Here is a 13,475-nt window from a genome sequence, read left to right on the forward strand (position 1 = left end):
CCATGTGTCCATAAACAGATGAATTAATGGAAAAAGTGTGGCACATATACAATACAAAATGCTACTCAGCCATAAAAAAATGATGATACCCTCATATTTGATAGCAAGTGGATGATATATGGAAGATTTACAGCTAAGAGAAGCAAGCCAGACTAGTGTCTGCACTCTAAGACAGAAACTGGAAGGTATAAAGGCAGAGAGAGCAAGTATGGAAACTAGAGATAGTGTAAGAGGAGGGTGGAGAATGGGGGAGAGTGAGAGGGAGGGGATCAAAAGGAAAAAGAAAGAAACAAAACATTTAAGGGACACGAAAATGGAAAATGATCAGTTGATGATAATATGTATGGTAACATCTGTGAGTGAACCAATGTACAGTATATTCACAATGGGGAAAATCATTCAATATACTGTAATGATACACAGTGATGGAATATAAAATAAATAAATAAATAAAGTTAAAAAGTGAAAAGAGAGAGAGAAAGAGAATCTCCAATAGGAATACTTTCCCAGGGTGGGGGAGAAACAGATGAACATGGACCCTGAGAAATCTGAAATCTCTTCAGGAGCCATTAGGCTTGTAATTAATACATACATCTATATTAACCAGACTGTTTAACTTTTAGCATATATCAACAGCTCTTAAATATATAGGTTATAAACCTTAAAATCTTAGTTTAACAAAATTTTTAGAACTAAAAGGAGGACTCAGGAAGGACAAAGGTGTCATCCTAGTCTTTCATGAATCTATGTCTAGCACTGTATTATATTTTTTTAAATGCCAATTTTATGTAACAGAATTGGGATGGGAGCTAGACCCACTTACAGGTTGATAGGGTAGAGGCTCCAAAAAGAAGACATTGTGTTTTGTTTTTAATGAAGTCTCTGTGTTTTTCTTCTTTATATTACAATATACACCCCTTTTACATGTCTGTAAAGAAGTTATGACTCCTTTCTAATAAAAAAGGTAATAAGGATCTTGAGCACACAGAGAGGGTAAGGCCAAGTTGGCAAAAATGGGGCTGTTTTCACAGTCAAAAAGCATGCTGCATTGGGACTCAAAGCAATTTCTATATAGGAACTTTATTCAAACGAAAAGTACAGAGCAGTATAGTCTGCTAACTCCACAAAAAATAGAGTAATAAATCATTCAGACTACCATGCAACCATTTTGTAAAGCCCTCTTCCTTATCAGAAAGCCAGCCCATTGCTGGAACTGCAAGATAAAAGTACCAAACCTACAGCTCCTCTCTGACAACCCATTTAGGCCTCTTTTTATTGCATTGGAAGTTTTTTCTTCTTCTCTAGTAAACCCCACTTTATTCTCTTCTCTGTGTCCACATCACTAGTTCTTCGTGAGCCTGGGACAAGAACTACCACAAGTATTGGGTCTGATCACTCAGCATTCCCATGTCATATTTGGAGCCATGACTCAGATTTTTCAACTCATTACAGAGGTAAGAAAAGTGGACTCTACCTTTTTTTCTGGGACTCTCTCATCCCTAGAAATTGACTCTATCAAAAACAAACCAGGCATCTGTTGATCACTTAAAGGCAGTTATAGTGTGGTTTTCTGTTTCAAAAATTTCAGGTTACAAACTTTCCAAGAAACATTCAGTCGACCCCCTAGCACTGTCAAAGGCTTTCGGAATATTGGTGGTTTTGTGACTTGGTTTCTTTTCTGGAATCCTGTCATGTGAAAAGGTGAATGCTCTTGGGACAATTGATGGTGAATGACCAGGTCTATCCTCTGGTGCATTCAGAAGGTCCATCTGAAGCCATCCCCCATAGCCCACGAAGGTGTAAGAGAATATCCCTCTCTTTACTTCTATCTAGCTTTCTCTCACTCCCTAAAAAAGAAAAAAAAAAGTGTGTTTCTTTCTCTCTTCTCTGAGAAAAAAATGTGTTAAAAAGGCTAACAATTTGTCTCTGTGACTGACTGTGACTGACGATCCTAGGCCAGGACATTTCATGAATTTGCCATGGTTCTTTTCTATCACTTGGGGCACAAAATCGCTCTAGTAGATAACCAATTATTTTTTCCTATTTGCTCAGTCTCTGTTTTAAAAAGACTTAAGAAACTCACTCTTCCTTTACATGCAATTGCTTTAACTTGGTCTAACAGGAATGCATAAGAGACATTCAGATCTTCCTCCCCACTCTTTTCCCTCATTCAGAGTCTTGCTTCAAAGCCTACTCATATATGCTAGCTGTGTGGAAGCATTTATTAAATTGCAGCCTTTCTTGATCTTGGGACAAATGACTGACTGATCACCTTTTTCTCTTACAAAAACTAGGAGTAATTTTTAACCTACTTCAAGCAGAAAATTCTTCCAGATATTCAAAGAATGGTCCAAAACACTCAAACTTGGATGAAGGATTTTACAAATTACCAATTGAATCAGAATGGTTGTGTTTATTTCACAACTCCCTCCACAGTAAATCCTGCACATCATGCTTTAAGAGTTATGAGGGATACATTTGAAACCCATGTTTCATTTTCTCTCCAGGGTCTAAAAGCCTCACTTCACGTAGCCCCTCATACAGACCAGCATGACTGGATACAGATATTAAGTGAGCTCTTCAGAAGGGGGGCAACTGGGGAAGAATAATAAAATTTTTAAACCTTGGAGCAGCTTATGGAGAACACATTATAATAGTTTATGTTCCTGTGCCTTTAGTGGAAATACAAGAATAGATGGCCAAGTATATAGATTTGCACTTGCTCAAGTGGAGCTGAGACCACTGGGCTTGGACTCAATCAGATGTTATGTTTAATCAAATATTGTATTCTATGGGGGAACAAGATCGTCCAGTAATTTTGCTTAGAAGAAACACACTGATGGCCATTTTCTTGTGTGGGTCTGGCTGCAATTTGTGGGAGGATTAAAATGAAAATAGGGAGGAGATTAGAAAGTGGCGCGCACCCTCCTCCACTCTGGCTGTTGGCAGGCTTTTATTTCCTATCTTGCCATTAGGACTGGTGGCCAGGTGTGGAAAAGACTGGTGGGTGATTTATGCTACTGATACCTCTCACCTGTTTCTCCCAGGCAATAGACTTGGCTAACTACATCTACTGTCTCCTGCACAGGGGTGAGATAAGAAGAACACATTTTGTTCCTCCTTTGTTTTTACAGATGAAAAATACTCTACCACCTGCTGCGGTGGACTGATTCCCTTGGACTGTGCTCTAAAACATTAAAATTCCTGTGACTCACAAACGTGAGAAAAAAGACAAATTTGTTTTACACTCAAATATTTTAATAATATAAGTTGGAAGAAAGAAAGCCTGCCCACCAGAGAGAAATATTGACTCTTTAGAAATATCTGCAGAAATGAGAAAAACTACATGTACAGTATTTTGGGGAGATATAAGAGAAAGAACATTCAGTCCTTTATAAGTTCACAAGCCCTTTTTCTCTTACTGAACTTAAGCAGATTCAAACCGATTTCAATAATTGCTTTTTTGATAGTCCTAGTAAATATTAATAGAGAACTGAATTTCAACATTTCTTTGGCTTTTGGACAGATACAAGAACAATTCAAGTCCTGTGAATATGGAATAAAAATGTAGAGACTTCTCAGCTCTACAGATCATCTGTTTGCTAAAATATTTGAGATCATTTATAAACTAATTTCTTTCTAACAAAGCCTGAGGTTAAAAAGTGAACATCTCAGGGTTAAGTTCTAAAACTTCTTTAAAAGGAGACCAAAAAAAAAGTATTAAAAAAAAACTTCCCAAAAGCATTATGAGACTTTTTGTTAGTGTATGTGCATATATGTCTTGTATGTCATATGCCCATGTGATAAAAGGCCTTAAGGAATTACACTGAGTTGTTATTAAGAACACTCACACAAATTAATTCAAATGCTTTTCAAGTTCACATGACTAAGTCTTTGACAAATACCTACATTCAACTACGATTTTAAAACAGGTTTAGGAACCAGCAGATGGTATAGCCGTTGGCTGGCCATGGTTTGAGTCCTGGACCTGGTGGCTTCAAGCTCATGCCCAAGATCCCAAGAGGAGAATGGAGGAGAAGGGATTGCGGTGTGGCCATCCCCCCCAGAGGGTGATTGCTCACTTTCTGTCTCCTGGGCAAGTGCACATGTCCTATAGCAAAAAAATCTCTCCCCACCCCCCCAAAAAAATAAACCTTCATAGTATCCAACATACGTTTTTTCCAAGATTTTATTGGTCAGGCACTATCATATTTGTCTTAATATTGTTCTTTTAATAATATAACTGGTATTTACATGTTGTGTTATATGCTATATAACTGACAAAAAATAGATTAATAATTAGCCTTTCTTGCTTTTCACAAATAATCAAGACATAGTGGTTAAAAGAAACTTAAAGAGTTATAAATAAAGTATATACAATTTGTTTTTAAATAATTTGAGGTCTTAAAGTTATACTTAATTAAAATGATAAGGATTCATAAAATGTCTGAGTCTTCTTTAAATAAGTGAACATGCTTTGAGTAACATGAAGTTTAAATACTACTATTGTCAGCCTTTAAATTTTACAGAAACAAAAAACATTGGGTTAGATCTATTAATAAGGTTGTTCTTGGGACCAGCAGATGGCATAATTGTTACATTGCTGAACTTCCACATGGCCGATCATGGTTCAAGTCCTGGGTCTGGCAACTTGAAACATGCACCAGGCATGTGTGCTTGTGTGCCCAAAATTAGGAGAAGAATGTGGGGGAAGAGATTGCAGTGTGGACATTCCCTGGGGGGTGATTTCTCGCTCTCTGTCTCACTGTCTTTCTGGCGAGTACACATGCCCTTATAGCAAAAACCTCTCAAAAAAAATAATAATAATGAAAAGAAGTCTTTGAACTAGGCCTGTCAAATATAAATTCTTAATAAAAGTTTACTGTGTTATTGTAATAGTAGTAATAATAGCAAGTATAATGAAATATTCTTGTTTAGTTGGAAGTTCACTATGTACCAGTACAATTTTTACACTTGTCTCTGGAAATCTTTTTTGTCATAGGTTATATGAATGCAACTCCACAGGACATGGTTGGTCCCCTCTTTTCCTTTTTTTGCCTTTCCTCTTTCTTTTTTTAAAGGTTTTTGCCCTAGGGCATGTGTGCTCAACAGAGAGGGAAATTAAGAATCACCTCACAGGAAGTATAGCCATACCACAATTCTTTCATCTATAATTTCTTCTTGACATTATGGACATACGAACACACATGCCATTGGTGATTTTCAAATCACTGAATCCAAGACTCGAACTGTAATGGGAATCCAGCACTCTAAACACAATGTCACCTGCTGGCCCTACCTCTTCCACTTTTAAAGACCCTTATGATTACAGTGGGCCCAACCAATAATCCAGAATTAGCTCCCTATGTCAAGGTCAGCTGACTACCTTAATTCTACCTGCAACCTTGATTACCTTTTTCATGTAGCATATCATATCCCCATGTTCCTGGATTAGGGTATGGTTACCTTTCAGGGGGTGTGGTGAGGTGAGCATCATATTGCCTACCACTGTTCTTCTTCTCTTTTTATCTGTCAGATGCAAGGAACTCAGGGAAGATACACACACATGTGCACACACACACAGACACACACACACACACACACACACACACACACACACATTTCTCTAAACCAAATAGGAATAGGAAAATAAATGTATTCTATCTTCCCCTCTTTCATTTCCTTTAAACCAGAGGACACAAAGGATTCCAAAGATAAATAACCATTATGTTTACATTTGTTGTCATTGCCCATCATCTGCTTGCTTGTTCTTTACCATTTACATAGATAATTGACATCCCATAAGATTTTCTTTGGTTTCTTTTCTGTGCAAAGGTATCATTTTGGTATGTTTTTCGATACACAGAGTATGTTATCCAAGCCAACAATCCACTTGGCAGTGCATGAAAATATAACCAGCAATTATCCCCAAACCATCTGTATGTCTCTTGTGTCTCAACAACCTCTAGGTAACATATACCTAGGAAACCACTTTCTAGGTGGTCAACTTCCTTTCATTCCATCTCCAGGAATCTCTGCAAGTCAGCTGGGTCAAGGAAGTACGTGAATGGTAAGTGCGGCAATGGATAGAAGAGTAACAAACTTTATAGAAGATGCAGAGACACTAGGGGTAAGTCTATTTACTTCTAGAATTTTAATTTTGCTCTTGCAATGCTTTCTTGCACTTATAAGAACAAGAAAGCACACATTACATTTAGTAATCTGAACATTATTCTGAAAACTATTTCCTTTTAAGTAGAAATAATTAGTCTTCATATAGACTTTACCCTGGATTCATTCATTTTATCTTAGATTCAAGCAAGAATTTAACAGATGACAGAGTGCTCTCTATAGCAGGAGTCAAGAGTTTTGACATGATGGGAGACTCACCTACTACTTCTAGGTTGATCTCACTTCTGCAAAGCATTTTTAAGACAACCTGAGTCCTATCTCTGGGTTGGTTAAAGCCTAGCATTTGCATACAATGTCTGCCTTAAAGGAAAGAGACTACAACTGGCAAGTGAAAAATGAAAAATTAGAAAACATTCTCTCTCTGCTGTGCCTCCGTCACCAGTGCCTTGGAGTTGCTATGACTTAGATGCTACCTTATTCTACAAAGAGTACTTTGATCTGAATACCCACAATCTTATTTCTGTAGGCGTTGGAAAATATGCTGTACCTGTGATTGAAGGTTCCACCTGCCTGGCAGAATTGCTAGTCCCTTCACTGTGCTTTCCAGGAAGCTCATTCATACCACTGACACAATGCCCTCAAAGTATATTAGGTCCCTCACTATGAGCAGCTCCACTTCTCTGCTGGAGCTGTCAGTAATTATACTGAGCACCCATTATGTGACTGAAGCTCTTCTAACCCTCATACTGCCCACATCAAGTTTTAGGAAAGTAAAACTTACCCACCGTTAGTTAATCTGTGCTCAGGAGGTAGCCCTTAAAATGCTCTTCCTGCCAGACAGTGGCAATACCCTGCTCATATTGAGCAAATAGGAAAAACTAGCCCCTGAGACAGCTGACCCCACAAAGATGTTGGGAATATCATAGAATACAAAGCAGCCACAATCTCTGCTCTGATGGAACTTACAACCTAGTAGTAATTATCAGATCACATGAGTGCTTACTTTAGCATCATATATACTAAAATTGGAATAATACAGACAAGATTAGTATGCTCCCTGCATAAGAATGAGATGCAAATTTGTAAACCATTCCATATTTTTTAATTCAGTGCAATTCCAGGACCACTAGATAACGTAATGGCTATGTTGCTGGTCTCCCCCATGGCCAAATGCAGTTTGAGTCTCAGCCCTTGTGGTTTTAAACTCATGCCCAACGTGCACTCAGGCACGTGTGTGTGTGTGTGTGTGTGTGTGTCCAAAATCCTGAAAGAAAATTGGAGAAGGGATTGCAGCATGGCCATCTCCCCAGCAGATGATTTCTCACTTTCTGTCTCTTTGTCTCTCCAATCAGTGCGCACACCCTATGGCAAAAATCTAAAAAAAGTGTAAAAATGCAATGCAATTCCAATCATAAAAGGCTCTATATTGCCAAAGCAACATAGTACAAGGAGAATAAAATAGGAGACATCTCACTTTCTGACCTCAAAACATATTATGAAGTTGTGATAATTAAAATGGCATGATATTGGCATAAAAACAGTCAGGCAGACAAATAATACAAAATTGAGACTCCCCAAATATACCCCAAAACATGCATCAACTGATCCTTGGCAAAAAGCACAAGACAATCCGGTGGGGAAAAGAAAATCTCTTTATCAAATGGTGCTGGGAGAACAAGATACCCACCTGCAGAAGAATAAAACTGAACCCTTATCTCTCACCACCAGTAAAAATCAACTCAAAACGGATTGAAGATCTAAACTTGGGGCAAAAACAAAAACAAAAACAAACAAATAAAAAACCCTCAACCTATAAAAATACTGGTAGAAAACACAGGGAAAACTCTTGGAGCCCTTGGAGTAGGCAAAGACTTCTTAAAGAAGACCCCCAAAGTACAGGCAATAGTCCCAAAGATGGACAAACAGGGCTATCTTAGGCTGGGAAGCTTCTGCACAGCAAAAGAAACAATAACTAGGATGAGGCAACAACACTCAGAGTGGGAGAGTATATTTGCAAGCTATACTTCAGATAAGGGACTGATAATCAGAATATACAGGGAACTCAAGCAACTTACCCTCCCCCCCACACACACACAAAACAATTAAAAGATGGGAAAATTAATAGACAACTCTCCAAGGAAGACATGTGAATGGCCAAGGAGCATATGAAAAATGCTTGATATCTCTTATCATAAGGGAACTGTACATCAAAACCACAATGAGATACCACTGAACCTCAGTCAGAATGGTTAAAATTAAACAAATAAATAATGATAAGTGCTGGCAAGGCTGTGGTGAAGAACTCTCCTACACTGTTGGTGGAAATGTAAATTAGTACAATCACTGCGGAGGACAATATGGACATTCCTCAGAAACCTACAAATAGAACCACCATACGACCCAGTAATTCCACTCTTAGGTATTTACCCAAAAGACAGGCAAATCCTCAGTTGTAGAAACACTTGCACATTCATGTTTATTGCAGCATTACTTAATTTGCTAGCACATGGAATCAACCCAAATGTCCAAAAATAGATGAGTGCATTGAAAAATCGGTGCATATGTACTCTATAGAATACTATTCAGTCATAAAAAACAATGAGACCTTGACATTTGATACTAAGTAGATGAATACGGAAGATTTAATGCTAAGTGAAGTAAGTCAGACTATGAAAGACAGATTTTGCATGTCCCCACTCAGTGTATGCCAAATGTCTGTGCTCTATTACAGAGACTGAACAGCTGGAAGATATAGTAGCAGGGAGGATTCTGTAGATCTCCAGAGATAGTAAAGATAGGGGTAGTATGGGGGTAGGTAATAGAAGGAGGGAGGAAGGGGAACATGAGAGAAAGAAAAACAATACATTTAATTGACATGAAAATGGAAGCTATTTGCTGATGACAATGTATATGGTAATGTCTTTGTCTCGACTGATATGCACTGTATGTGTGCTGGGAAAAGCTATTTTGTACACTGTAAAGATATATAGTGATTAAATGTAAATAATTTTTTAAAAAAGAAATAAAGGATATAGAAACACAGTAAATGGATGTAAATGCCAGATATAGTGTGTGTGAAAGAGGAGGGTCTGAGGAAGGACATTTAGAAGGAAAATAGGGAGGGAAAGCATTAATGGGACAAAGAACTGTGGTATCTGTTGAAGATATTTTATACTTTTATCAACTGGACTAGGGAGAAATGTTCAAATGTTGAAATATTCACTTTGTAAGCTTAATAATGTGACTGAATGTATAAAGAAAATGAAATAAAAACGTAAATAAAAAAGAAATAAAATATAATTAAACTATGCTGTACAGGAAAAAAAAATACTCTTCATGCAACAAAAAGAAAATCATTGCCTCCCCCCCCCCCAAATAAAAAGAAAAAAAGAAATCAGACCACATGCATAATAAAGAAACGCATGTGTTAGAGATGACAAATGATATGGAGAAAATGAAGAACTGTGGAAGGGATAAGCAAGGAGTGATAGGAAATTTCATTTGCTAAGAGTGGGCTTTCCTTGGAACATGATGTCTGAGCAAAGAAATTAAGCTAGGAATGAGCCGTGCAGAAGTCAAGCAGAAGAAAATGACCAGGGTAAAAATCTTCAGATAAAAATATGTGCGGTGTATTTGAAGACCAGGGAGGAAGCCAGTAAAACATAACAGAATGAGTGAGGGAGGAAACAGGTAGCAGGAAGGTAGGCCCAGGGTCAAACCTGGTGAGACCAGCAGAACTGAAGGTTTTGTTTTTTATGGAACAGAATGAGCAGATTGAACAGATTTATGGAACAGATTGAGCAGTCTCCCTGGTACCAAAGAGGCATACGATAAACAAAATAAATAAATAAAAATAAAAAATAAAAACCCTTTAAAAGGATAAGCGGAGTTTTTTTTTTTTTTTTTTTTTTTTTTTCCTTTTTTCCTATAGGGTACATGTGCTTGCTGGAGAGGCAGAGACAGAGAGACAGAAAGTGAGAAATCACCTCCCTAATCCCTGTGAAAACAGCAGGCAGGAAGTCATATTTAAAGCATTTATTTTCTAAGTGTCTTCTAGAGGTTTTGAGTGGATCCTGGTGCATGGTCAAGCAGTTGTCCTTTCTGAAGAATCGTCCTGGGCCACCCTGACAAACCTCCCAAATACCTCAAACAAAGCCAGGGCCCTTGCTCTCCTGTTATTTTAGTGTATGTCAAAGTCATCATGGTCCACCTTCAGCTTTATATCCACCCCTAAATGGCACCCATGGGTCTTGGCAAAGTTGACAATAAATAACCAGGAGCACCAGTGATGGTAACGCTTCACAGCCCTGACAATGAAGAAGTGATTTTAAATGTTTTGAAGTCACCTCATGTTAGTACAGACTTTATTTTATTTATTCATTCATTTATTTTTTAATTTGACCAGAGAGAGACAGAGGGTGAGAGTGAGAGAGAGAGAGGAAGTGAGAGAGAGAGAAAGTGAGAGAGAGAGAGGAAGTGAGAGAGAGAGAAAGTGAGAGAGAGAGAGGAAGTGAGGAAGCAAACCACCAGATTCAGGACTCGAACCCTGGTAGGCCATGTGGGAGTGTCCAGCACCTTAACCACCACACCACCTGCTGGTCCCCAGAAGAAGTAATTTTAAAATCCTGTTTTCTTTTCCAGGGGATCCAGATCATCATTGGATGTATGCACATTGGTTTTGGAATTATTTTGGGTTTAATGAATGATGTTCCCGGACATGTTGGCGGTTTTGCCTCCACTGCTTCTACCGGCGGATACCCATACTGGGGTGGCATCTCTGTGAGTAGACTATCCGAATACATCTCCTTATCAGTTTCTAAATATAACTATTTCCAGCCTATTCATCACTCATTTCTAATAAGCGCTGCATCTGAGTGATGAAGGATTTAAATAAGTGACAGCATGATTTGGGCATAAAAATAGGGAACTATTGTTCCCCAAATTAACTTGCAGCTTAAACCCATATGAGAAAGTTTACTCAGTTAAAGTTAGTAGCGTGTCATGTTAGGTCCCATTTCATTTTTAGATGGAAATATATATGTTGAGTGGAGAGTGAAAAAGCAGATGATCAGAAACATGATTAAACATATACAATTGAGGAGCCAGCAGGTGGCATGGAGGTGAAGGCAGTTGGATCGCACATGGTCAATTCTTTGGTTTGAATCCCAGATCCAACACTGTGAATAAGAGGCCAGGCATGTATGTATGTGCGGCCAACTCCTGAGAGAATGGAGAAGGGATTGGGATATGGCTATTCTCCCTAGGGGGCTGAGGGGGTGATTTCTCACTTTCACTCTGTCTCTCTGGTGAGTACACTCGCCCGAAGACAAACTTCTAAAAAAGAAAAAATACACACACACACACATACACACACATTCACACAATTGAGAATGAGAAGAGATGAGCAGTCAGCTCAGGAATCATCCCAAGGAAAGCTCATAGATGATAAGCAGAGAATAAGCTTTAAATACAAGAAACTAAAGAGAAAAAAAAAAAGGAATTTTCTGACACATCTCTGAGAGTTACTCCAGAAAATTGAGAAATAGGAGAGAAAATTTTGAGAGGGAAACTAAATAAATACGAATATACCAATTTTTCATATAAAATGTTTCCAGGCACAAAGAACCCATTACTTCACAAATAAATCTGTCTATTTCAACAGTTCATTGTTTGTGGGTCTCTCTCTATATCAGCATCCAAGAAGTTTTCCCCTGCTCTGGTAAGTTAGAAAGTTTCTACTTTTTGTACCTTTCTAAAGATTGGTTTAATTTCTTGGGAGGAAAATTTCCCTTATCTGTTTGTTGTCTCCATGGTATGTGGGCTGGATGGGAATGGGCCACATCATTTGCCACTCAGAAATCACAGAGCTCTGCATCCAGACTCGAACTCACAGAGTGGGAGGCGGTGAAGGTAAGGGTTGGTTAAGCTTTACCTACAGGCTTAAACGTTTAGTTGATCACAGTGCATTAGCAAAAGTCCAAAAAAGATTCTGGAAGTCAGAAACACCTATTTGCCTCTTGAGTAACAAAGTCTCTACTATTGTTCATTTGCTATTTCTCAGCTCTGCCCTGTAATTTTATTTTTATTTGCATATATTCCCTAACCTCATTTAGATTGGGATTTTATTTCCCAATTTTTAAAATTGTCATTTAAAGCATCTAGATCAGAACATAAGAAGATTTTCAATTTTCCTAGTCACAGCACCCTATCTGTTGCAATTTTGCCGTCTAATTTTGAATCAGGAAAAAGAGAATGTTTGCCAAGAACTAGAACCAAGTAGCCGAGAGGTAGTGTGAAGATTATGTATAATTCAATACCCAAGGAAAGAATGGGGAAAGGATAACATCGAGGCTTGTTGCTCATCCTCCTCCAGGCAAAAGAAAAATACAATAATTAAATCAGGCTAAACCTGACTAATCATTCCTATTTTAACCAATATAAACAACTATAAATAAAGCATCCTTTCTCTGCATCCTTTATGGCTCCTTCCCTCTAAATGATTGTCTGAGCATAGGCTCAGTCATTAATTTAGCTTATTCTTACATCATTTCATTTCATTTAGCCAATATAAAATTCACTTTTCCTGTCATCTCCATTAGATAATAAGCAGCCTAGGAATGAATATTGCTAGTGTTATTTTTACTCTTGCTGGAATGGTTCTACTGCTTCTGGATATGTCCATCAATGGTGATTTTACCCAAGACTACTGGGCAGTGGTAAGTATCACATAATCTACTGCATGCCTCTTCTCTTTTCACTCAAAAGAAGGGAGCCTATTTGATTTTACCTTTTATCACCATCAGCAGCTCTAGTACAAATATTTTTTTTCCATTCCAACCTTGCATTAGTCATATGATCTCTAGGGCTACAAAATAAAGTTACCTCTATCTATGGACAAAGACAGAAAGGGCATCTCTTATTTACCTATGTCAATGTTAATCACATTGACAATGTGGAAGAATTTGTATCGACATCTAAGAAACCTAAAAACACCAAGAAGTCATTTTCCAAGGATTTAAAATTCTATATATATTGTAATAAACGATATATAATAACATATGATATTTAATACATATAATATATATGTTAATAAATATAAATGTGTATTAATACATTACAATATATAATTAATATATTATAATACATATACTATATTATATATTGCATATTTAGTATATATCACATACATTATATGATATAACACACAATATATAATATATAATATCTGATCATTTATAATACAATCATAATATAGTATATGATATAATTCTATATTATATATACTGTGATACTAATATAATAATATATAATACAATAATATATTATATGTAATATAATAAATA

At 37.3% G+C, this 13,475-nt stretch overlaps 1 protein-coding gene and 1 non-coding gene across 2 annotated transcripts in view; both read left to right on the plus strand.

The window, feature by feature from the left end:
* The first annotated feature begins 1,241 nt into the window (after nt 1–1,241).
* LOC106734078 (membrane-spanning 4-domains subfamily A member 12-like) overlaps nt 1,242–13,475 on the plus strand; it is a 14,645-nt gene continuing 2,411 nt past the window's right edge. Inside the window, exons 1-5 of the mRNA XM_027768971.1 lie at nt 1,242–1,454; nt 6,030–6,130; nt 10,774–10,911; nt 11,795–11,851; nt 12,732–12,848. Coding sequence (XP_027624772.1) covers nt 6,068–6,130; nt 10,774–10,911; nt 11,795–11,851; nt 12,732–12,848 — 375 coding nt within the window. The 5' untranslated portion in view covers nt 1,242–1,454; nt 6,030–6,067. The remainder of the gene's footprint in view (nt 1,455–6,029; nt 6,131–10,773; nt 10,912–11,794; nt 11,852–12,731; nt 12,849–13,475) is intronic.
* LOC114006463 (U6 spliceosomal RNA) lies at nt 7,128–7,234 on the plus strand. Its single transcript, XR_003548172.1, has one exon. It is a non-coding gene; the product is annotated as a U6 spliceosomal RNA (small nuclear RNA).

This window comes from Tupaia chinensis, unplaced genomic scaffold, assembly GCF_000334495.1.
Source record: "Tupaia chinensis unplaced genomic scaffold, TupChi_1.0 Scaffold148192_1, whole genome shotgun sequence".
Taxonomy (NCBI): domain Eukaryota; kingdom Metazoa; phylum Chordata; class Mammalia; order Scandentia; family Tupaiidae; genus Tupaia; species Tupaia belangeri.